The sequence below is a fragment of the Boleophthalmus pectinirostris genome, unplaced genomic scaffold (assembly GCF_026225935.1).
Source record: "Boleophthalmus pectinirostris isolate CB_2022bp ecotype Guang Dong unplaced genomic scaffold, ASM2622593v1 HiC_scaffold_5, whole genome shotgun sequence".
Classification (NCBI taxonomy): Eukaryota; Metazoa; Chordata; class Actinopteri; order Gobiiformes; family Gobiidae; genus Boleophthalmus; species Boleophthalmus pectinirostris.
Window position 1 is genome coordinate 22779248 of NW_026571404.1, and position 25313 is coordinate 22804560.

Here is a 25313-nt window from a genome sequence, read left to right on the forward strand (position 1 = left end):
ACACACACACGTCTTTCTCTACAGGAACTGGAAGGCACCCCCTTTGTCCTTTTTATTCAAAGTATGTTTTATGTACAGTTCAGTTACCTCTCATTGTTTTGTTTTTTACTTGGAAAATAGCTAGAAATTACTTAAACATTCTTCATGTTTGACAAGTTGATAAATTTGGTGAATAACTTCATTTTGACAAACTGTGTTTAGTTTTATTCACTGTTAAATATTGTGTACTTTACTTTTGCTTTTATTTTTATATGGTTGACTGAATACAAGTTTGTGCATGATAAATGAAAAATATTTGATTTGAAAAGATTTTTTCTGAATTAATAGTTCAAGCATCAAGAAGTATTAGTAGTATCAATTAGTTATAAATTAGCATTTAAATATAGGAAATCCCTCTTCTCGCTCCTTTTGGATACGCAGAGCTAGACTTTTGCAGCTTTTCTGGCTGCAACCAGAAAGTAAATTTTGGGTAGGGATGAAGAAGTTGTTGAGCTGCTTGCTTTCCAAGTGACCTTCAAAATCCTTTAGGAGTTGCTCAAAGCACTGTGTCAGGTCTGTGGCTGCCCATTCACTGTCTTTAGCCCTGGAGCAGCAAGCATGGAGGAAGGTAGTTTTCACATGATATGAGCAGAACTTGTCAAATGACTCATCCTCTTCCTTAAGAAGGCTAAGGAGATGCTTCAGCAGCTTCACGCAATCTTTCCTGTTTGATAAGTAGAAGTTACATATTTGTAGACTTTCTAGTAACTATAATTATTATATAATAACATAATGAACACAATTAAAGCCAAGCAATTATGAGCACAAAGTCACCTGCAGCAACGAGCACCATCTTTCTCGCAGCACGTCTTTTCTGATCCATGATTTTTTAAGATGTCTTTCTCCACATGAGAAAATGAAATACGCCAACAATCTGCATTTGAAAGAATACAATTGTAAAAGAAGTGCACGTGTTGCAAACACATGCTTAAATGGCTTACAAGTTCCCCATAACACAGAAAAAACGGTGGACTATGTTTATTTTATATTATGTGCATTACATACCCTTGGCAAGAATTCCATTGCATTCATCTGTACCCCTGCCCTCATATTTTGGAACAAGGTAGTACGGCTTGTATGTGAAGTTTTGTTTTACTTTTCTTCCGAGCCAACCTTCTATTTTCAAGCCTCCCTTTGTGAAAGTTGGCCAGCTGGACTGAACAACAAGGCACAATACAATGTCAAGTGAAATGACACGTGACTCAACTTTTATACTGAGTGTCACAGCAGGACATCCTTTCTTCTTTTTATCAATATCCACATCTGAAACACAACGCATTTGTTTGCATATTTAGAAATATATTATTGCGTAGCCTACTCACTCCCCATGGACACATGTTTTACACTTACCTTCATTCTTAATGCTGTCAATAACTTCTCTTCTAAACTCCTGTAGTATTTCACTTGCAGGTAAAGGTTTTCCCTCTTGCTGAAACTTTTTTAGTGGGTTATACCCACGTTTTAAAGACACAACATAAAATGCTCCATCCCCAGAATATGGCTGTATTTCTATGCGTTCAACAGGAATGGGGAACATTATATCAAACTCATCTGGGTTGGAAATCTACAAGTACAAACACAGATTTAAAAAAATATACATTTCTGAAACAAATGTCTAATCTTACCTTCAAATTTTCATAGTAGCTGCCAGTGTGAAGTGGATTATCTACTTGCCTAAAGTAAATAGTTTTATTTTTTAAATGTTCCAGAATGACGTTCTCTACTTTGTTAATTACTTGTGAAGCTTTCGATTTCTCATTCATCCTGATTTTAAGTTTGTCCAGTGTTGCTTTAAGTGTGGTGCTTGGTTCCTTCTTTTCAGCAGTATTTGCTTTTTTACTGTCATCGAGGGAAAGTTGCATTTTAACTTGAGTCATTCCTTTTATTGATGATTCAGCTTGTTCAACACAGGAGTTCCTGCCTTGGTCTTTTCTGCCTTTGATGTAAGCTCCATTGTATTCATTCTTTTTGTTGGCTGGTGATTTGGTTTCGGCCCCACATGTTTTCGCATTTGCAGCACTGCCTGCACAGTTGACCTCATTTTCTTGGTTCATGTCTGGAGAATCATCATCAGTACAAGATCCCTTTGCAGATTTCTTCCTTGTTGTTTTCTTTGGAGCCTTTTTGATTTCTGTGTTCTCTAATTTCAATTTGTCCTGGGCACCACACATTTTAGGTTTTGTGCCACTGGCTGTAGAGTAAAATTTAGTTGTTTCCTGTACTGTGGTGGTCTGAATGTCTTCTTGGTTCGTGTCTGGAGAATCGCCTTCAGTACAAGATCCCTTTGCAGATTTCTTCCTTGTAGTTTTCTTTGGAGCCTTTTTGATTCCTGTGTTCTCTAATTTCAATTTGTCCTGGGCACCACACATTTTAGGTTTTGCGCTGTTGGCTGTAGAGTTAAATTTAGTTGTTTCCTTTGCTGTGGTGGCCTGAATGTCTTCTTGGTCCATTTCTGGAGAACCGTCTCTACCAGAAGATCCTGTAATGTTTTCTGGAGTTTTTTGTCGATCTTCATCAATATTTTCCAAAGATATTTTTTTCCCTTCTGTTTGTTCCTCGAAGGTGTTCGTCTGCTTTTTCCTTGCCAAAGATATCTGTGTACCTCTGGAGGTTGAAGTTGAAGTTACTGTTCTTGCTTTAGGAGCCCCATTGGTATACTTTGCCTCTGGACTTTGTGCTGTGCGTGGCTTCCCTCTTCCAGGCATGATAATGAATGCCTGTCAGGATCTATTCAAATCATTTCATGCAAACTGACACTCCCCTTTGTATTACGGCTTCCAACAATGTAATGTAATGTGATGAAATGGCTACATCTTGTGGTCAGACCAAGAGGTAGTTCTTGTATTGAAAGAACACATTTTTTTGTGAAATGTTTAATGTCTTGTGGCTCATGCCAGTATAGAATAGTAAAGTGCAGTAGCATGTCATTGTTCTACTTAAGTGAAAGTACAAAATCAGCAAAATTCCAATTAAAGTGCTTAATGATTGAAGTACTTCACTTCATAAGGGAAAAGGCAAACTTTCACATCTTTTGATATGTGTTTAAAGCTTATACAGACAGATCTAATACAAACAACAGAGTTAAACTGTTAATTATGTTGCCTATTACCTATTGAGCACTGCAGTAACAACACAAGAGAACCACACTCATTTACTAAATAGTAAAGTACTGAAGAGCTTGTTATCACAGAAAGATATTGCCACAAATCTGTACACCTCCAGCACTGGTGTTACATTGAATGATACAATTTAAGCATTACTACATTTAGTTGGTAGTGCCCTATTAAGAAGTTTTTTTTTTTCCTTCTAATGCTTTTCCGGTGCATTGTTGTAAGCCAGTCCTTGTTTACCAGGTTAAAATGACCACTTGGATGTAGGAGAGCAGATGTCCTTTTACATGAGATGTTGGGGCTGGCAGATGAGCACAGCATTCATTTGTTCCTCTGGGCCTTCTGGGCTGATTTTGTGACTTTACCAGTGGTGGAAGCCTTCTTATCCACACCTTTGATTACACCAACAGCCACAGTCTGACGCATGTCACGCACAGCAAAGCGACCTTCAAGGAATACAGACATGGTGACTTTTTCTGAGAATAGTACAAATATATACATTATATTTTTAATTTCAATGAGAATTATTACTCTTGTTCACTGCCTAGTTGAAAGTGAATACTATACTATAACAATAAAAACATGCACCATAGGTCCAATGACTCCAGGAATAATAGCTGTGCTAATAGCAAATGGAGGTCAAAATAAATACAAATACTCAATACATTTTAAATTGTCTTTCAAGCAAGAACAGCAAGAAAGTCTTGGAAGGTCAGTAAATAATGTAATTTTAGTTTCTCAATGCATTTTCACAATACTCACCGAGTGGGGGGTATTCAGAGAAGCTCTCAACACACATGGGCTTCCCAGGAATCATATCTACAATAGCAGCATCTCCGGACTTGAGAGATTTTGGATTGTCCTCCAGCTTTTTTCCAGAACGTCGATCAATCTTTTCTTTTAGTTCTGCAAACTTGCAGGCGATGTGTGCAGTGTGGCAGTCCAGCACTGGAGCATAACCAGCACTGATTTGCCCAGGGTGATTCAGGATAATCACCTGCACAGTAAAAAGATTGTTTGAGTCAGTCTGAAATGAAACTACAGCAAAAACAAAATGTATACTTCAGCGTTTAACATATCCATTTGACCTCTTTTTCGTATTACAATTTGTACCTGGGCAGTAAAGTTCGCAGCCTCCTGGGGAGGGTCATTCTTGCTGTCCCCAGCCACATTGCCCCGGCGAATGTCTTTAACAGACACATTCTTGACATTGAATCCCACATTATCTCCAGGAAGTGCTTCAGTCAGTGCCTCATGGTGCATCTCCACTGATTTGACCTCTGTGGTCACATTGACCGGGGCAAAAGTCACCACCATCCCGGGCTTTAAGATGCCGGTCTCCACGCGGCCCACTGGCACTGTCCCAATACCTGTAATTGTATACATCACTTGTAACAAGCTTCTTATGTGCGAGCACTGTTGAAGTAACAAACTGCACCTCCTATTTTGTAAACATCTTGCAACGGAAGACGCAAGGGTTTGTCTGTTGGACGTGTTGGGGGCTGAATAGCATCCAAAGCCTCCAGAAGTGTGGTCCCAGATGCACTGCCTTCTTTTCTGTTTATCTTCCAGCCCTTAAACCATGTCATCTAAAAACATACACGACACCTGTTAGCTTCACAAACCACCGTGACTCATGCAACCTTAAACACACTTTTTAGTATAAATCATTGTAAATTCCATAAGAAATTAAGTTATATGTTGCACATCCTAGTTAAAGGGCATTCAAAACAGTAGTCAAATAGTTTTTATTTGCATTTCTATGGTGCTTACTTACATTGGGGCTTGGTTCCAGCATGTTGTCTCCATTCCAACCTGAAATGGGAACAAAAGCGACTGTGTCTGGATTGTAGCCAATCTTTTTGATGTAGGTGCTCACTTCTTTCACTATTTCTTCATAGCGTTTCTGGCTGTAGTTTGGTTCAGTAGAGTCCATTTTGTTAATGCCCACAATGAGCTGCTTCACACCCAATGTATAGGCCAGAAGTGCATGCTCTCGTGTCTGGCCGTTCTTGGAGATTCCTGCTTCAAACTCTCCCACACCTGCTGCCACAATCAACACTGCACAATCTGCCTGTGTGCAAAATAAACATTTAGTAATGTGACAGTTCCTCACTTTCAACCTCACAAAAAGCTAAGATTACCTGGGATGTACCAGTGATCATATTCTTGATGAAGTCCCTGTGTCCTGGAGCATCAATAATGGTAACATAATATTTGCTAGTTTCAAATTTCCACAGTGAAATGTCGATTGTAATGCCACGTTCCCTTTCTGCTTTTAGCTTGTCCAGGACCCAGGCATACTTGAATGAACCTTTCCCCATCTGAGAGTCAGATCAATGTCAGTATCAATGTCAATGAGAGATTTTAAGTTTTTGGATTATTTTGACATGATTTATTTCAGGGCATTATCTATACTTACTTCTGCAGCTTCCTTTTCAAATTTTTCAATTGTTCTCTTATCAATACCTCCACATTTGTATATAAGATGTCCTGTGGTAGTGGATTTGCCAGAGTCCACGTGACCAATCACAACAATGTTAATGTGGAGCTTCTCCTTTCCCATAGTCGCTGAAGACTGTTTTGATCTGCTGATTAATAAATCACAATATTGGATCACAAAGTCAAAACTGCTGTGTTTAGCCTCAGAGAAATTCAGACAAATGCAAACGTCTGAGGTTAATCGTTGATGCAATTGAGTGTTTTAAATAAGAGCCCTCTTTTAATCTTTTAATCAATGCTCCTTTACCTTAATCATCAGAAACCTCTTGTACCACGCCTGTGCTGCATTACCATTTAAAATGTGACTTGTTTTTTTTTCTCCTTAAACAAAGTCCACAATTTTCTTGGTTTGTTTGGGATGTTGCAGTCATGTGCAGTTGCAAACATTCACCTCTGTTAGTGTCAAAAATATGTGGTGGCGATATGAAATAAACATGAATTCTTGGCAATAATGATAATCTAACGAGACAAAACAACTGTGTTAGTCTGTAACTATGCAGGCCTGTCTGTATCCAGGCAAGCCAGGTATGGGCCAGCAGCCTAACCCTAGTGCAACTTGAATCCCACAAGATCCTCCCTAGACCTGAGCAGGTGACTGAGCACATCCTCAGGCACTGCACATAGTCGCCCTTCTCGCGCCCATGGTACACTTTGACGAGATGACGCAGTAACCACACAAATAAACACACACACCAAAACCAAATATGTCGACCCTCTAGCAGATTTAGTGAAAATGCAACCCGCCATGTTCCCATTTATGTGCATATTATTGTGCGTCAAACGTCAGGACTCGTGGTGAAACGAAAGGTGACTAAAAGACTATAAGAGTCCCATTCTGATAATGTGCATTGCATATACTGTGTCGTACCTGTAAAGTGGAGGGTGTCAGGTTGTCTGGTCTGTAGGAACGGAGAGACGCAGAGTGCAAACGCTGATCCGGTTATAGCGCACAGGACAGGCGGGGATATTGCGTAATACGTACTCGTTCGCTGGCTTTGCAGCGTCTCAGGAGCCAAGCGCATCCGTGCTCACTGAATAAATATCGACTTCTGCGAGGTGAGATCAAATAGTACCGGTTTAATCACTACCTTTCCAGTATTTCTCTAACTTTAGGTAACTCTACTCGATCTATGTTTATGGTATTTACATACAAGTGGCGTTTAATGTGTCTTTGAATATTTTCATGACTGAATCTGTTTGAAAATGTCTTCAAATGAATCAGCCTTTAAAGAAGAACAAAACTCGCAAAATAGTTTACATAAACATTTCATTCACCTTTAAGACAGCGGCTACATAGTTGAAGTAAAATTGCTAGGCACCATCACAGTAAAATCATATAAACAAATATTTAAAAAGTAATTTTATAAAATGACAAAACTAGACGTTTGACCTAGTTTAAAGTCAAGGCACAAGCTATAAATGCCATCCATGACTTAAGGAATAAAGGGTTTTACAATCAGGAACTAATTGGTACAATATTAAGATACTATTAAAAGTAACTTGTGTATCCTGCCAACTGTGAAAAATAAATCATATATATTCTTGATTCCTGAGGAATGAAACAGGGTGCAAAATCCTGTATGAAAGCTCTTGGTCACAGACTCAACTCAATAAGTCTTCTTTCATTTGGTTCCCTTTTGTAGTGTTGAACAGACATCTTATTCATATAGAATATTTTCCCTATTGAGAACAGACAAAAAGACAGAAAGACAAGTGCAGATACATACTACAATTAATCGTAAAATAAACAGATATTAAAAGGCTTTTCCCTCAAATATTTGTGCGTACAGAAATGGCAACTTTAAAGTAGCTTATGTTTTCATCCTTACTATAAAGTCAAGGACAACACATACCCCTCAGAAACCATGCAAGGTAATAAGCTAGCTCTTTTACAATTACTAACTTTTTAGTCCTTAAGATCTCATCTGCCATTTATTCTCAATATAAAATACCATTAATGCAGACTGGTATTTCAACAAAATCTCATTTCCTGTCTCAGTCCCCGTGGTTAAATGTTGTCTTAACTGCCCATGGCTGAACAGAACCTTGACCAAATGCTGTGTAAAACGTTGCTCCAAAAAGGTTGATGGCAGCAGCAATGTAGAACACAGTCTGCCATTCCTCCATGGTGTTCTGCAAAACATATACATAAATACATTAAATTGCAATCTCTGCCCAAAAATTACAAAAAAAAAAATAATAATAATACATTCACCACAAGAGGTCGCCACAACACCTCTAAATATAACTCATGTCCCTGATGTACAGGGTCGGATGTGTGGCTGAAGTGTAGCGGTACAAAAATAGTTGACATTTTTGGCATTTTTTGTTATTTAGTAAAATGCAAAACCAACTGTTACTTCTAAATGTAAATGAGCACATATTGTAGTTTTCTTACATTTGCAGTAAGTGATCTTGCTATAACTGGTCCAACCATTCCAGGAATAGTGGCAAAAGTGTTGGTGATTCCGAGAAGAATTCCAGCAAACCTGCAAAAAAAAAAAAAAAAAAACATTTAGTCAAAATGTGAAAGCTGACAGATAAACCCGTTTAAGTTCTGGTGTTGGTACAGGTCCTTACGACGGAGCAATGTCCAGGTGGTTGATGTTGAAGCCAGATGCAGACACTCCACCCAATGAAGAGGAGATTGTCAGAAAAGTCACAGCTAATGTGTAATTACAACCCGTATATCCTGCTGCCACCAAGAAAACGGCCGGGCCAATCATACCTATAGAAAAAAAAAGAAGGAAAAAGTTTTGCATAAATCAGCAAAACTATAAAAAGATGTCCAAAATATACAATATATGGTTTAAAGCTTTATACAGTTAATATGCAAAAAATATTATTCTACCCCAAATGTAAATTGTGGAGAGCAGAGGCACTGGCTAGTTAAAAATATTCTAAAAACAAAGATGAGAATCTGATCTGATATGATTGACAGTGTGTGTGTTTTGCAGTGGCACTACACATTTTTCCACTGCAATATAAAATCTACAGTATTTGCATCAACATTTCTTCAAAATGTGAAATTTGACATTTTACTGTAGTCTGTAACGATATGCATTAGCCACGGTGTTCTGTGACTGAAATTCACTTACCCACAAGTGAAAAAGCTTTCCGGACCCTGACAGTTGGACAGTTGCGTGTTTCTCTCAGGTAATCAGCAAGCTGGCCACTGAGCACTGCTAATATGGCACAGCCGAAAGTAAGGCAGGGCTGACAGCATACCGTTCTTAAAAGAACAAAGATTGTCAGCTGTTATGTTCTGATAACCTGACATTACTGTGCATATGTTTACGCAGAGACCTACTCTATGGTTCAAGAAAAAAAATCTGCCACTCAGATAAAACTTCACACAATAGAAGAAATCATAAATAATTTCAATTGGATTAAGATTGTAGTGTTCAATAGAAAGAGCATCTATTACCGAGTTATCTTTGAGTTAGATTAAAATTTTATAGAGCCCATATTAAGTAATTTTCTGATCTATGTTATGTTTCCTCATCAAAATCATACCTGGAGTGGTGTTTTATTTCATTAAAGCATTTTTAAAACAAATCCTTCAGTTCTGGAATTGCCACTGTCTACAGAACAAAAGGTAAATGAATGTGACTCACACACCTGTTGTATACTAAATCCAAGAACATCTTTCATGTAAGTTGGCAGCAGTGTGAGGAGAGTGTAAAAAGTCCAGTTATAGGAAAAGTGAGCCACGACAATGGCCAGAAGTGGCACTGACGTCACTATAGATCTCCAGGGAATGTGGTCTGTAGAAGTAGACAGCTTTGCACAACAAAAACACAATGTTAACACAGCAGTTTATTATCAGGTTTATCAGACACTTCTGCTTTACTGTTTAATGTTTGCTACAGTTATACAGCATTTTAAAATGCCGTTTCATGCTTCATTGTTTGACAAAACATGCAGGTGAAGCCAATAAGATTATGAAATGGTTTGTGTAACATGCACTTCAATGAGCAGAGCAGACTCAAATCAATATACCATAATAATATATTTTTAGCTTTACCTCATTCTTGAGTGAGGAGATGATATATGATCTCTCTTGCTCTGAAATCCTTGGATGATCATTTGGACTATTTGAAACAAGCAAAGCCCATAAGACGAACCACAGCAGTCCAACAGCCCCTGGAAACAAACCAAACATACAGAATCACTGCAAGGAAATTGTGCTGCCTTCTCCTTATTTACAATAAATAATGATACATATAAATGTATGTATCAATTATGTTCTGTTGCAATTTACCAAACAAATAGAAGACATAAGTCCAATCCAAGTAAAAGCAAATTTCACCAGACAGTGGAAGGGCTATAACTGTTCCAAGTTGGGCTCCTGCAAAAAACACAGTTAATGTTTTTTGATCATATAGTGATAGTGATGGTCAGTTTAGTTTCCTGTTATTTAAACTGGTTTGTACATGATGCTAATTAAACCCTTGTGTGGTCAACGCATCTTACCTATATATGAAATAGTAAGCAGTCGACTTCTCTCCAAAGGTGGGGCCCATGCTGCCCACATAGTGTACATTGCAGGAAAAGTTACTCCCTAACAACAAAAACACAATATTACAATTATGCAATGATCCAGTGCACAACCTATAAAATTTGTACCAATTCAGTAAATGTCAGTTTCATACCTCTCCTACTCCCTCTAATGCTCTCACAGCAATGAGGTAGCCAGCTCCCCAGTCAGCAGCTACAGGTGTGAGCAATGTAAAGAGGACAGTTCCTAAAACGCCAAGGCCAAAGAGCCACTTGGGTCCGAGGCGTCCTGCCAGATATCCTCCTGGGACCTGTGTCAGGATGTAACCATAAAAGAAGGAGCCAAGGATCCAACCCTGAGTTTCAGAGTCCCAATTATAAACACTGGCCTGCAAAACACATTTATAGAAAATACAGCTTGTTATTACATGTTTGTGAGGGTGCAGATTACTGGGGGGTTTCTATTTATTCCTGGTTGGTTCAAAAATATTCTAGTAGTGGATGTTTTTTAGGGGTTCTTAGAAGATGTCTAAACTACATTGATGGTAATGTAAGAATGCCATGTTAACTGCCTCTATAAAGCATTGTATAATCATAACTTTTTCATAACAGCTTTATAAACCAGGAAAGGGGGGGGGGGGGGGGGGTTATTAGTTATTAATGGGATAGACATGGGTGCTGACACACCAGTATTCACACTTGTCTGACTGCACATTTGGTTAAACTTACCGTGTGATTGCGTTTGGGTCGTGGAGGGTCAAAATGCGCGGGGCACACGGACGAGGAGTTAGTATTGGCGTGGTGGTTGGTGTTATTGATCATATCCACCATGGCCACGCTGAGGTTCACGCGTAAAGAGTAAACCACAAAAAAGCCGTACGAAGAAAGCAATGCCAGACCATAGCGGGCAGAACAGCACACCGGGGCTACAGGCAAATAAAACAATACACTTATTATTTGATCCCGTCCAGGAGTGAAGTAATTAAAAACTGGATAATTGCATTCAATATTGCTAAATAATAAAGAAATGTTGGATAAAATTGCATGCATCCGGACAGTGTGTGCTTTTTTAATCCATAAAGTAGTTCTACATATTTGTCCAGTCAGCATGCATAACAATAAAATACATTATTTTACCTCTTTGGACTCGTTTTTCTTTGTCTCCATGGAGCAACGGGGTCTCTTGCTCGTCCCCCTCTCCCTCCGATCCGTACCGCTCCATTCTGGGTTGTTTAAAAGGTTTGTTCACCACATTACTGGACTAAAAAAAAAGTCAAAAACAGTGCCAGCTCGTCAGCAACATCAGCTGAGTGAGTGTACCAGGAAGTAAACCGATCACATGACAGAGGAAACCCGGATTCTAGTCACGTGGGCGTGGATGTGGGCGCGTCAACTCTTTGTTTATACAGATTATTTTATTTTTAAATGACGTTATATATTAACATTTAAGGCATATGTTTCGCCAGTTGAATAACGGCAAATGGCGTTGTATTTAAGATTAGATGAGGATTTACAAGACTAGGTCACTGGCGATATTTTACTAAAAGGTTATGAACAATAATTATGATGTAAAGCAGAAGTAACATTTGTTTAGAAATTGTTCTCTAGAGTCAGTGGATTTTTTTTTCTTCAGTTTTTTAAAATTGATTTTTGGGGATTTTTTTAAATTTATTTAGATTTAGATTTATTTATTTATTTATTTTTTTACTGTGGATGGCACACTATGCTTTTACTTTGTAATTTATCAGGATTTTTACTTTAGGAGAAATTAAGAACTTCTTATGCCACTGTGGAGATATTTTTGTGAATTACTGTATATATATATATATATATATATATATATATATATATATATATATATATATATATATATATATATATAGGCCTTCGCCCATCGTGCTTCTCATTGTTACCAGACTTCATAATTACATTAGTCTCAGGCAAACCTCAAGACAACAGCTTTGTCATTATTTCTTTTACCACTTTGTGAATAATTTAATTAGATTGTATTGTTAAAGTGACCTTTTACATGTTTGTTTGATAGAAGTCATGCTGCCTCATGTTTTGTAATTACAGAATTTGATGATTTGTGTGAGAATGATGTAACCTTTTAAGACAGGTCTGTTGCCAAGTCTGAGAGCAGCTCAGATGATTGACCCCAGGCTTCCAGTTCTCTACAAAGAACACATGCAGCAGTTACACAGCAAATTCAAGAGTGTTAATTCAACTCTTATATTGTTAATTTTTACTGTTACTTTTACCATGTCATATGGGGTCCACAATAAATGAGTTGAAACTACACTTTCCAAAGTGTAGAAGGCTCAACACTGGTAAAATGATGTAACCACACTCCTCATAGTTGAATTTGACACTGATTAAGATTAGATTTTTTACACTAGTGCAGGGGTGTCCAAACATTTTTCACCAAGGGCCACATATCTAAACACAGACGAAGCAGAGGGCTGACCGAGGGCTGTAGACTGGTGCTCAATACACTGATTGTGAATAATATGTGCAGGTTTAACACATTAGAATGAGCCATTAGTCCTTTACTCATGCTAAGATCCTTAAAACCACACACTAAATATTAACTTTATCAAGGTAGATTTTCAAAAAACTTGCAGTAGAAAGTAAATTTTTAATTGATGCAAGGTAATTTGGGCCAATTCACCTGGAAGCCTAAGGGCCAAGAAAAATTTGTGCCAACGCCGCATTTGGCCCACAGGCCATAGCTTGGACATGCCTGCACTAGTGTATAGTGAAAAACTAATAACTCTATATTGCTATGTTTTAACAGTTTATGAAGTAGAAATACTGTAGAATGTTCTTCATGTTACACTATTCAATAGTAACTCTTTCTTCATTAAATACAGTGTAAATGCTGTGGTCATTCTAGTTCATAATCCCTTTCACAAATGTAAAATAATGAAAACCACCACAAAATTCCATTTCAACTTAACTTGTATTAAAACAATGCACATCATACAATCAACACAATTTAAATAAGTCATATGACACAATACTATTTTTGCTAAATCCAACTGACAGTAGGAATTCTCTGTCCCCTCAATAGTTGGTCACAATGATTGTCATTTATTTTTTTTTAAAGTTGATTTTTCAATGCAAGCAGTGGATGGATGAATGAAGATCTTGTTTTGAATGGAATTCAGACATGCTCATCTCCGAAAAAATGAGAGGAGCATGTCTGACTGTTTGAAACAAGTTCTTCTCTCCATTATATAAACTTAACAATGTTCACAATAGGGCCAGTCCTGCTACTTATGAAACATTAACACTGCAGAAACCTTTTACCTCAAGAGTCAGTCTTTCACTCTTGAGGTTTCTTTTGACACATCCAACGTCCATGTTGTTGACAGTTCTTTGAATACAGGTGTAAAGATGGTGGGAATCTGAGGACCAAGTACCTTGAAGTGTTCACCAAATTCAGCCAAGTCAACAATGACATAAAAAAACCTTTGTCCTTCCCTATTGAGTCACAGGTAGAAAGGCCATCCAGGCTCAACCAGCAAGAAATGTGTCCATACCGATCTGTAAAATAAAATATAGAATAGAATAAATATAACATATTCAAGTAACCACCTTGCAAAACAGGCTATGCAATATTTAATGAGCCATGAATAAAAATTAAAAAGTAAATATATTATGGTGCATATATCATTATTTGTTTGTTCCTATTAAGCAGGTTATTCTTTTGCATAAGCTGTATGTTTTTGTATACAGGAACCATTCAAATAAATAACTTGAAGGGTAATTTTAAAAAAAATGTAGCCCCTTAGAAAAGATTATTTTTAAATGCAAGACCCACAAGAAACAAAACACCTAAATGCCATTAATCACAAAAATAGAATGAGATTAAGGCAAAAATTACAACTACTTAGCAGATATATAAAATTCAATTAGTCAATAACGAAATTATTGGTGAGGTTACATTTCAGTTCTATATTTAACCATTTCGTGACATACCTGCAAATTTCTGACGAGACGGTTAATGGCTTGAGCCTTCATCTTCCCACTGTAGCGTTTAGGAGCTGGGGATGCATGTGAACCAGCAGCAAGACCCTCAAGAAAATACAAAAAAAGAATGTATAAAGAATGTACTTTCTAAGTGTTGGACATTAACACTGTGAATTAACAACTACTTGACGACACGGTGGCTGAGTGGCTGAATGCCTCACAGCAAGAAGGTTCTGGGTCGCCCGGGCCTTTCTCTGTGGAGTTTGCATGTTTCTCCCCGTGTCTGGATGGGTGTCCTCCAGGCGCTCCGGTTTTCCCCCATCAACCCAAAACATGCTACAGGTCTCCAGAACAGTTGATAGTCAAGGTCAGTTAAATACAATCAATCAGTGAACCTGCCCAGGGACTATAAGGTGGAAATTAGCACTGGTGTTAGTGGCTAGATACTTCACCCACATTGCCTTGTATGAAAGTGGTGTGTGCATGAGTGATGGTGGTGGTCGGAGGGACCGTTGGTGCTGATTGGAATGGCAGCCGCCCTTCTGTCAATCTGCCCCAGGGCAGCTGTGGCTACAACAGTAGTTTACCATCACCAGGTATAGAGTGAATGAATAATGCTGAATGTAATGCTCTGTAAAGAGTCTTTGTGACAAAAATGTCTGTGAAAAGTGCTATATAAATAAAGACTTACTTAGACTTACTTATTTTACCCTACAGCACTGTCATAGTTGAAATAACTCTTTATTATGTTGAAACATATCTGGATTTTCTTCACTCACAACAACACTAGTAACGTGAATTTAACACTTTTGAATTTGCTGTGTATATGTGAGAAGTTAGGTACATAAATCACAAAATCATGACATAACATGTCAAGAAAAATGTTTCTTAATGATTTATTTGACATTTCTCTTGTGTTGAATACAAAATTGTCTCTTGTGATCTTTAAGCCACGTTAGAATGTTGTTACCTCCTCAGAAATATACCTGGAGGAATTGTGTTTTGTTTCATTCACACACATGTTTGAGTAATCCTGGTTTATTATTAGTCTGCCAATATCTCATAAATAGTTCAAAATGCTCTTTTCCACCTTTTAATGGTAGTTTTCAAATTATCAGCTACCTTTTACCTTTTATTCAGTAGGCAATTCCAGGGCTGAAATCATCTAAATAATTCTAGTGAAGGTGTTTGGAGTTTAAAAACACAGTATAGCACTTCCTGTGTTACCACATGCCATCACAAAGTGGAGCAAACTGTTTTCTGTTTGAGAGAAGATCTCATCATAATTATGCAGGATTTGTGTGTTAAATATGTGTGAATGAAACAAAACACAACTCCAGGTATGAGGAAACAACATTATAACATTGATCAAAAATAGTGTAATACGAGCCCTTTAAAGTTTAAGACATCCTTCTTGTAAAGCTTAGAGACTTGCTATATGATTTTGGGACCAGCAAGTTGTCATGGTGACCTTTAGTTGCTGTATAAATCAATGAGTCTAATCATATGCATAATAACTAGCACGTTTCCCGATTGCCAGTGTATATCATTCACACTTACATCAAGTTGAACCATCTGCTCTCCTGATGGGTTGAACAAATGTATCCTCTTTTTGACCTATCTCTTTCTGATCTAGCCTCTGTGTCCCTGTGCTGTAAGAACAAGGGCCTTTTTGTGGAAAAGAGAAATCACAGGACTCACATGTTTGAGCGCAGAGAAAGTGAGCGATCCGTGCAAAAGAGAGCAAGGATCAGAAGGAAGAAGACAGCACATCAGCAAGTCAGGCCCCTCGGAAACAGGATAAAGCAACACAATCAAAGGACTACATGAACATGGAAGATGCACCAAGATGTACAGATGAGGAGGTGGAGGTGGTACAAGAAGGTAAGGACTATTTCAAACAATGATCTCAACAGCCTTAAACATCATCAACAACAGGACAATACAGTGAGTCAGAGTAGGTTTGATATACATTTGCTGTTTTCTGAAAGTGCTTCATTCTAACATTTTGTAATATCTTAAGTTATGACATACACCAAAAATGGTCACTACAAAATTTGTCGCAAAAGCATATTCAAATTATTTGCCTTGAACATGTTGATAAGTCCAAAGATATATGAACGTAAATGCATAATGAGCTATACTAGTGAGCTTTAAAAAGATTGTTTGTAAAGTTTGGCTGGCTGATAATTGGGATGAATGAGTATGTTAAACCATTAAAATCAAAAACTTAAAACCTGAAGTGTGACAGAGCTATTATTGTTACTGTATAATGTTTAAAGTTCCCTCTTCCCTTGGTTCTATCACTCCAGACACATACTATACTGTGCTGTACTGTGTGTGATTAGTTGTATAATGCATAATAAAATATGATAAGTCGACATTTGGGGTGACCCTGGGACATGCAGACAGCAGCCATGAATTCTGACATTTGTAAAACAAGTAGCTGCTTTGTGCTGGTTTACACATTGTAGACTGTATTTAAAATGCATTACTAAGCAGTTATGTGATAATAGCTAGATCATTGATGCTGTTTTTCACTCATAAAAGAGCACTTTTCCTTCTATGACGTACGTTGTGTTTGTTTGCTGAACAGAGCCAGAGGACTGTGAACAGAATGAGCAGAATGGAAGTCTGGAGATTTCACAGGTAACACTTTTACATTCTAATGTGGTACTGAATCAAAAACCTTAAACTTATCTTAATAAAAATGTGGAGAATAGATCTTGTTGAAGGTGCAATTATTTAACCACAGGTGTCTAAAGTAAGTACCATCTTTGAGTTGGCCCCAAGTCTAGATAAATGAAGTCCCGGTTGTATATGTCAGTGTGGCAGATGATTTACTATGGCTGATGGCAAAGATAATAATTACAACAAAGTGTACCTGAATAATATGCAAAGATAGTGTCCTTTTAGGGTTGATTTGACAGGCAAACATTCATGACATTCCTTACAGTCAAGTAAATGCACATAGACTGTAGGCCATGTGTACTTCATTTTAATTTAAATAATCTATTAGTCTCTGCACATTGGTAAGCCCTTTGGCGTTGTGAGCCATCAGGTGTGCGGGTTAAACAGATATAATCAGAGCAGGAAGAACAGGAGGCACAGCACAGGCTTTCTATTCAGTCTAATGCCTGATGCTTTTCACATGATCGAGAGAGCGAGAGCCGTAAGAGGCACAAACATGTAATGTTCCCTGGAGCTGATTCACTTTATCCACACTGAATAAATTCAATCAACAATCAAAACAAACTTATATAGTATAATCTCTGCTTACAAAATTTATGTGAGTTGCAGTATTTGAGTCATTTGTGAGAACATTGCAAATCAATTAATTCCTCTTCTGTCTTAGCTGCAGGGTCTGGTGGTGGAGCTGCGCGAGGGCCTGCATGCTGCCCTGACTGAGCTGTGTGAACTGCGTCAGAGGGACCACAGCCTGGAGGAGCAACTTCAGGCTCATCAGACTGACATGGATGATAAGATAATGAGCCTGAAGAACTCCCTCAACACGTTCAAGGTGACATACCAACACAAACACACAGTGGCATTTGAAAAGAGGCCTCAAACATAATTTAAAACATCTGACTCAAGCGTAAACTAATTATGTTTATCGGACTCAAGCACAAAAAATCCTCTGCGCCTCTCAAGAGAAAGACTCTCTCTAAGATAATAATAACAACACATTTTATTTATATATACACTTTACATCTCAAAGTACTACAACAGGTAAACAAGTCAAAGTTAAATTAGTTGCATAATAATTAGCAGTACCAGATCATATGAAATACAGAATTAAATATATGCTCCAACACATTTTTAAATCTGTGTTGCAATGAGTCAAATGGCAGTAAAGTAAGATTATGCTTAGAGGGAAGCTTAGATACAACCACTACAAGAGTCTTGTATATCCATACCTTCATGAGCTAAACTGGTAGTCAGTGTGATATTACTAATAGGCAGTTACAGCGCACAGTAAAAACCAGTGCAAAGTATACTGTAGTAATTGGCGCCCTCACAAGCCCCCCATGCACTTTGGTATTTCTACAAATGTGCCAGTAGGATCATGGCTTCATTTGTAAATAAGCAGTCATAAGTCATGAGTTGGGGGGGAACAGAACAATCTCTCACTTCTGTATAGTTTCTGGATTACCCAAAATCTTTCCTGGATCATTCACCTACAAAAATCAAAGACAGACAAATGTGTTGCCCCAAACATGAGATCAAATGAAAACTTAAACATGGTCAAACTGCATTCAAATGTACTGATTTAATTTTTCAGGAGGAGCTCACTACAACTTTGTTCCACATTAAGAAATGTCCAGCAGACAAAGGGAGATTCACAGGAGAATTGAACTACTAAATTTAGAAAACCCAAAAGATGTCATTTCTACATCGCAGAGGTAAGGCAAGAGCCCAATACAGAGCATACGAGTCAGACCAGTTATAAGGAATGTATTTAGTATGATTCATGTGACTGTACAAAAATGTTCCAGTTCATGTGTCCAAGCCACTGTTGTAGACCTGTTCCAAAATATAAAAAAAGCATGTAATAATTTTTAATATCATGAACTTTTGTGTATAGATTAATGTTACCTCATCAAGAACACACTTGGAGTTGTGTTTTGTTTCATTCACACATGTTAAATTCATTCTTTATTATTAGTCTGTCTACATCTCTAAAACTCAAAATGTCCTGTTCCAGGTTGTGATGTCATGAAGCTGTAATTCTCACATTAACAGCTACCTTTTACAGATACAGATTCAGTACAGGTTGGCAATTCCAAGACTGAAATCATGCAAATGACTCTAGGGAATGTGTATGGACTTTAAAAACACTGTGGAGCATTTCCTGTATTACCTCATGGCATCACAAAGTGGAAAGTGTTTTCCATTTGAGATAAAAACTGCCTAAATATTCAGGATTTGTGTGTGAAACATGTTTGAATGAAACAGAACCCAATTCCATGAATATTTTTGATGAGAAAATTTATAATCATAAAATAGTGTAATATGGACTCCGTAAACTTAACATCATGGTCTATGACTTTTCCAAAGCCGTAAGAGCTCAAAGGCAGATGTTCTGGCAGCATCAGGGGAAGACCACATCTGTGGGCCCAGCCAATCAGAGCTCAGCGTCATTCAACACTATCTCTCCTGTCTTCCACATAACGCATCCCCACAAAGAAGCAACACCTCCACACACAGTCAGTACATTTTATGATTATTTAAAATTACAAAATAGCAAAGTATGTTTTGAAATATATATATATATATATATATATATATATATATATATATATATATATATATATATATATATATATATATTGTGCTTAAGCGTCTACATCTGAGCCAGAAACCCAACAGCAAAGAGCTCACGTATGGGGAGAGAGAAAGAACAGCAGGGATGAGGTGGACACCACAAACAGGAACAGTAAGAGTACAAATATTTGAGCCAAATATCATCACAATTTAAATGTTTATGTTTACCTTTTCTGTTGACAGACAAGAGGCAGAGAGCAGCCCTGGAGCTACTGGAGTCAGAGAGAGTGTATGTCTCTCACCTGTCTCTGTTACTCAAGGCCAACATCTCCTTCAATGGATCAGACGCACTCACCACAAAGGACAAACGGTTAGAAAACATACATATATATGTCAGTTCATCAATATTTATCAATGTGTCATGTATGAATCAATATAAATGTATTTCTCCTTTGGCTTAAGAAAGTTTTGATTTTACACTTCTGTGACCATAACAGCAAATCTCTGCATTTGTTTGATGCATGTTTTGAATGATTTGGTATGATTGAAATTTGTACAGGCTTAAGACCAGCCTAAAATATTAACTGTTAAACATAAGCAACAATACCTTTCTGATGAACTCTGTGCCTAAAACAATAAATACAAGGCATAACATTTGAAACAGTAAAAGTGACTCATGATACAAAATATATTTATAAATATGACTCTATATGGCAAATATTTTAATCTGAAATCTTACAGTGGTTAGAAAAAAGGAAATTACTAAATCAAATCAGTACAAGATACAAACACCAGCAAGACAGAGCATTCCCATTAATGAGTTCAATATAACTGTTTAATGTAATAACCTCTGCACACGTGTTCCCAATGAGAGGCCACTACCTAAAGCAGCCAACAAGCAGCTAGGTCATTTATTTACCGGTAGTGATTTTTTTTAAAAAAAAACACCAATATCTATCTTTCTGTCAAGGGATTGGCTCATACTGATATTCCTATTTTAAATCCATAGCCAGGCCCACAAAATTATCTTAAAAGTGCACTATGTAACTTTTCTGATGAATGATCCATCAAACGCTCTTCTCTGTGAAGAATTTATTGCTCTGCCTGTAATGTTCCACAGTATGAAATTAAACAGCTCTACCTCAGATTTATTCAATTACAGGGGGTTTTATTGCTCCAAAATACTTAGAAAAATAAGAATTCTTTCTCTGAACGGGGTCGCCTCTCTACAGATCTGAACTGTAACTTAGCACTGGTTTGGTGTCCATGAAGATAGAAAGGTTTAATACCATACTGTGAAACATTCCAGACAAAGCAATAACATCTTTGTGCAGAAAAGCATTTGACGAACCCTCCACCAGAAAAATTGCACAATGCACCTTTAAAGTTCACATTTTGAAGAGTGATAAAAACTCATTCCTATATTTTCCACCCACAGTTCTTTCCCCAGCTCTCTGCGGTTTCTCATCCAGCAGCACCTGGAGCTCTTACACACTTTACAGGAGCGAGTGCTCAAATGCCAGTGGCAAGGCATCATGGGAGATGTTTTTATGAGGCTCACAAGCAAAGAGGTATGAGATCGTATTTATCAGTATTTATGTTCTGCATAAACAAAATCCACAATAGGACAACACAGACCAATTTACAAGATCTCTGCCTGGTTGCCTGTTTGGTCTTGTGACTGGCTATATATAGTAAATCTGTATCTCTTTGACCGGAATGACACAAATAATACTATAAAGTAATCTGTTATGACATAAAAAGTCACATATACTTAGTTTTATTTAAATTATTAAAATTAAATTACTGTTTCCATATGGGCTATTTATTTGTTTTCCTTTTTTACACAGCAGTCTGTGTTTCTGTCTCATTTAAAACTGTGTAAGGCTAACCAGGGTTGATTCGATTAAACCCAATGTGTGGATAAGTAGTTTTGAGTGACCCAAAGGAAATGCAATAATTGGTTAGCCACACCTGCTAACAGTATCGTGTTAAAATGTTACTCAACATAGAGACAACTCTGTTTAATAGTCCATCTCTCCTGTTTGTTTATAGAGTGATTTCTTGGATTTCTATGTTTCGTACCTGAAAGAGCTCCCTGAATGTCTCTCAGTCATCAGTATGGTGACCTCTGGGTCGATCAAATCTTCTTTGCTAGAGGTAAGACTTCAAAACACCCAATAATTTTCTTTTGATTTTTAATTGGTGATTTTTTCATGTTGGTGATTTTGTTTTTTTCATATTGTTTACTTGTTCTTAATTGTGTTTTAGAGTGACATACTGGGGGATGAGTCTAAGCCATCCCTCTACTCATTGCTCCTACAGCCAGTGCAAAGGATCCCTGAGTACCTCCTCCTGTTGCAGGTCATAGTTAAAGTATATTATTGTATTTAAAACCTACATTAAAATATTATTAATTGTCACTATGTAACTTCTCTGGTGGAAGGTTTGCCACCTGCTTGTCTCTAGTAAGATGTTATTGCTTTGCTTGGAAAGTTTCATAGTATGGTACTTAACCTATCAATCTATATGGAGACAAGTAGGGCTGGGTATCATTAAGAAGTAGCTGATAAGATACATAACTCGATACAGTGAGCTTTCGATTCGATACGATTTGATACAGTATATTTCAAATCAATTTGATACAGTTCAATAAAAAATAAAGGCTGAATCATGGCTGTGATACTAAAAGTCTTTGTTAAACCACTTATTGTGCAAAATGTATATGAAACACACTCATTTTAACCATCAGAAGAGTGAAAATGTCAACTGTGTTGCATAAACCAGTCTCCTTCCTTCAAACAAGCAACAAAACTGTAGCGTTGTAACAAAATAATTTAGTAAAATATAACACAAAACCCTTTTGGTTATGTATTGATTCAGCAATCCATGATATCGATACTGTATCATCACATTAAACGATACTCTCACATGGTCTGTGTATCGAGGTATGTATCGTATCAGCAACTTCTTAATAATACCCAGCCCTACCAGACAAGTTGCATAGTTCACCTTTATTTTTAGCAACAAATTATTAATAGATCATTAGCAGCACAATTAAACATTAACATTGATTGATATGTGTTTGTAGGGGTTGTTGAGGCAGACAGAGGCAGAGCACCCAGACTATTTCCTGCTGCTTGTGTCCATTCAACAGTTCAGATCTTTTACTGCTCAGTATCACCACCTGCTCCAGCACAACCAGGAACTACTACTGCACAACCGCAAGGAAATCAAGAGGTCTGAACACAAAACTTCTGTCATAATAGTTCTGCCATTTACCTAAACATCTTTAATTATATTTTGTCACGCTTATGTAGAACTTCTATGAAACAATTGCTAAAGACAGTGAAAAGTGTATACAGACTAACATTATAGGTTCACCCTATCCAGCCAGTAGTGCCATGCTGTCAGTAGGCTATTTTGTCTATTAAAAAAACGGAGTAGTTTGCTCAATAATATTCAGTCTATTTAAATGTTTATTTTACAGGGAGCATACTAAGCGCAATAAGCAGCGCCTCCTGGAGCAGATGCAGTCCCATCGTTTCCAAGATTGGGAGCACGATGAACGTTATGTGCCAGAGTGGACCTCACAGGGGCCTTATTTCAACACGGACATGGACCCAAGAAACCACAAATCACCAGGTCTGTATATGAAACACTATATTTAAATAAAGATTCAAGAATATTAAGTAAAATGACTCAGCAAGTTGGATAGTCTGCAGCTACTGTATGTCTCACCAGGCACATGTGTTTGGAGGAATTCCAGGATGTCCTATACAACTATAGCACATATTACTTGTCTCCATGTTATTCCTTTGACTAAAGTATTCCTCAGTATTGCTTAAAATGTGTCTATCTTGCATATTCAAAAATACCTTGAAAAACAAGCATTCTAACGGTGACACAGGTTGACTCTCCAAAGATCTGACCTATAACGTGGCCTGCTGGCATCACATGCTTGTGTCTGTGGAGATCATTTTAAGGCTACACTTCAGGACAAAGCTGTAACATCCAAAAGGAGACCTTCTACCTGAAAAGTGACATAGTGCACCTTTAATGTAGGACTGTGAGAATGAACTTACTACTGTCTGTGGAGTACCACCGTCTTGGCTCGTAGTTAGAGCTTAACATTAGTTACAAACTACTAATGAGTATCAGGCATGTGTATCTTATACTGTGTTGTTCGTTTTTCATTCAGCTGTATAATAAATGAATGATCTCTTATGTACCCCATTCAGGCAGTGACCAGACACACAGCAATGGTAAAGGAACAGTTTATTCCCCAGTGAACCAGTTAATCGACCTCTGGCTTTCAGGTCTGGGCAGTATCCCGGAGAGTGAAGTGTCGTGCCAGCACCGTGGGACCCCTCACCCGGGCCCCCCCAGCACAGCTATGCCCGATGCCCTGGGGGAGTACCTGTTACCCCCTGACCCGCCCGGAATGGAGAGTCTCTATGAGGAGGAGAGAAGCTCACTGCACGATGTGTCCATGTTTGACCGCTGCTCCTCTGCATCCTCAGACTCTTCTATTGATATCGCCTTTGTCAAGTGCCCCAAAGCCCCTTCGAGTGCCCACTGCGCTGTGCCAGTGAATGTGCTGTCTCCACGTGACCTCTACGGCAATGGAGTCAGCCCAGGAAACTATAGCAAACTACTCAACAGAGGCTGTGTCTCTCCAGATGAAGCCATTATGATGCGCCGCAATCAACCACGCCCCCTGCAGGCCAGCCAGAGGAAGAGCAAGGTGAGTTTAGATGTAGGCGGTCCACCAAAAGAGTGTATATGTGTGTGTGTGTGTGTGTGTGTGTGCCCGAGAACAAACTGGAAGCATAAATGATGAATAAACATCAGATGGATGTATTGCCTGTTCGTAATTTAAAAAAAATATCATTATTATTGTTGGTTTTGGTTTTTAGTCTCTAAATGGCCTACAGTTGGAGAACACTGTAAGCGGACTGGACAATGGTCATCTGTCGGACAACCTCCAGAGGGGGGGACTGGGGAGCCATGCCAAACTAGAACGTCAGGGCAGCAAAGGCAGCAAAGGGTGTCCCACTCCATCGCGCAAGATCCAAAACCCAGCAGTGAATAAAATAGACCCTGACAAACAGACTGACGATGTGCACGGGCTGGTCAGCATTGTAAGTATTTACAAACAGCAGAAAACCTGTCTTAGGGGAAAAAGTACATTTAATCATGTTGATCTTAACAGGACTCTGCTCTTCAGACTTGGGGTGAAGAGTTAAAGTGGAGAGGAGATGAGGGAAATTCTTTTAGTGAGAGAAATCGTAAACAGGAGAAAGGAGGATTCAGGAGCTCATTCAAGAAACTCTTCAAGAAGAAGTAAGAATACTGTCAAATATCAGTTCATTGGTGTACTATACATTTGTAAGAAACTACTGCTTTGATTTTGGTTGTATAGAAACAGTGATGAGAAGAAAGAGAAAGGAGGTGATAAGACCCCTGACAGTCAAAATGGGGAGCATGAGAAGCCCACAAAACTGGTGCACCTGGAGATCACCCGTGGGACAGCAGTGTAATGATGACTGACTAAATACATATTGTGCTGTGTAAATCCTTTTTGTATTACTTAATATTACCAAACTGTATATGGATCCTAAAAGTATTAGTACAAGGATGCAATTTTTTATTTAGACCTCATTATTTTAAGCAGTATATCAGAAAGCTAAACATTTAGTTGTTTATTTCCTAGTACATTTTATGCACCAACAACAGATAATATGTATGTAGTATTTGTTGTTGTTAAATTTAAAAATGAAATTGACCATTTCCACTTGAGTCTACTTTGCATTTGTTCAGTCATTACTTTGCAATGTTCTTGTTCTTGTTTTTCATACTTCTCAGGAGGATGTTTACCTACTGAAAGGAATCATTGACATATATTTTTAAGATATTTCT

General features: G+C 37.9%; 4 protein-coding genes across 6 annotated transcripts; 1 reads left to right on the plus strand and 3 right to left on the minus strand.

Annotated features, from left to right (window-relative positions):
- Window positions 1–2: 2 nt before the first annotated feature.
- On the minus strand, window positions 3–2869 carry cgasa (cyclic GMP-AMP synthase a). Its single transcript, XM_020921145.2, has 5 exons — window positions 1665–2869; window positions 1390–1603; window positions 1045–1302; window positions 814–913; window positions 3–703 (listed from the first exon to the last, which is right to left on the minus strand). Exons 1-5 carry the CDS (start codon window positions 2742–2744, stop codon window positions 370–372), a joined length of 1986 nt encoding a protein of 661 aa, XP_020776804.2. The 5' UTR covers window positions 2745–2869; the 3' UTR covers window positions 3–369.
- A 66-nt stretch (window positions 2870–2935) lies between these two features.
- On the minus strand, window positions 2936–6759 carry LOC110157231 (elongation factor 1-alpha 1). 3 transcript variants are annotated; one of them, XM_055162361.1, is made up of 8 exons: window positions 6520–6759; window positions 5572–5737; window positions 5294–5473; window positions 4927–5223; window positions 4588–4738; window positions 4263–4519; window positions 3912–4146; window positions 2936–3595 (listed from the first exon to the last, which is right to left on the minus strand). In XM_055162361.1, the coding sequence occupies exons 2-8, from the start codon at window positions 5713–5715 to the stop codon at window positions 3471–3473; spliced, it is 1389 nt and encodes a 462-aa protein (XP_055018336.1). In that variant the 5' UTR covers window positions 5716–5737; window positions 6520–6759; the 3' UTR covers window positions 2936–3470. The 3 variants fall into 3 exon arrangements, with proteins under 3 accessions (XP_055018336.1, XP_055018335.1, XP_020777171.1); XM_055162360.1 differs by having other exon boundaries at window positions 5572–5740; XM_020921512.2 differs by having other exon boundaries at window positions 5899–6759.
- Window positions 6760–6901: 142 nt separating this feature from the next.
- On the minus strand, window positions 6902–11472 carry slc17a5 (solute carrier family 17 member 5). The gene is given in 12 exon segments (XM_020921273.2): window positions 6902–7784; window positions 8050–8140; window positions 8232–8379; window positions 8750–8855; window positions 8857–8883; window positions 9273–9434; window positions 9679–9797; window positions 9916–10002; window positions 10128–10215; window positions 10307–10540; window positions 10881–11077; window positions 11289–11472. Coding segments are annotated over 12 exon segments (1482 nt in total). The 5' UTR covers window positions 11374–11472; the 3' UTR covers window positions 6902–7646.
- A 4397-nt stretch (window positions 11473–15869) lies between these two features.
- On the plus strand, window positions 15870–25108 carry arhgef33 (Rho guanine nucleotide exchange factor (GEF) 33). The gene is given in 19 exon segments (XM_055162854.1): window positions 15870–16010; window positions 16723–16775; window positions 17482–17646; window positions 18409–18436; window positions 18439–18529; window positions 19185–19333; window positions 19468–19563; window positions 19635–19761; window positions 20830–20962; window positions 21447–21551; window positions 21663–21755; window positions 22483–22631; window positions 22712–22746; window positions 22749–22800; window positions 22882–23036; window positions 23711–24138; window positions 24311–24535; window positions 24607–24737; window positions 24817–25108. Coding segments are annotated over 19 exon segments (2391 nt in total). The 5' UTR covers window positions 15870–15952; the 3' UTR covers window positions 24935–25108.
- Window positions 25109–25313: the final 205 nt, after the last annotated feature.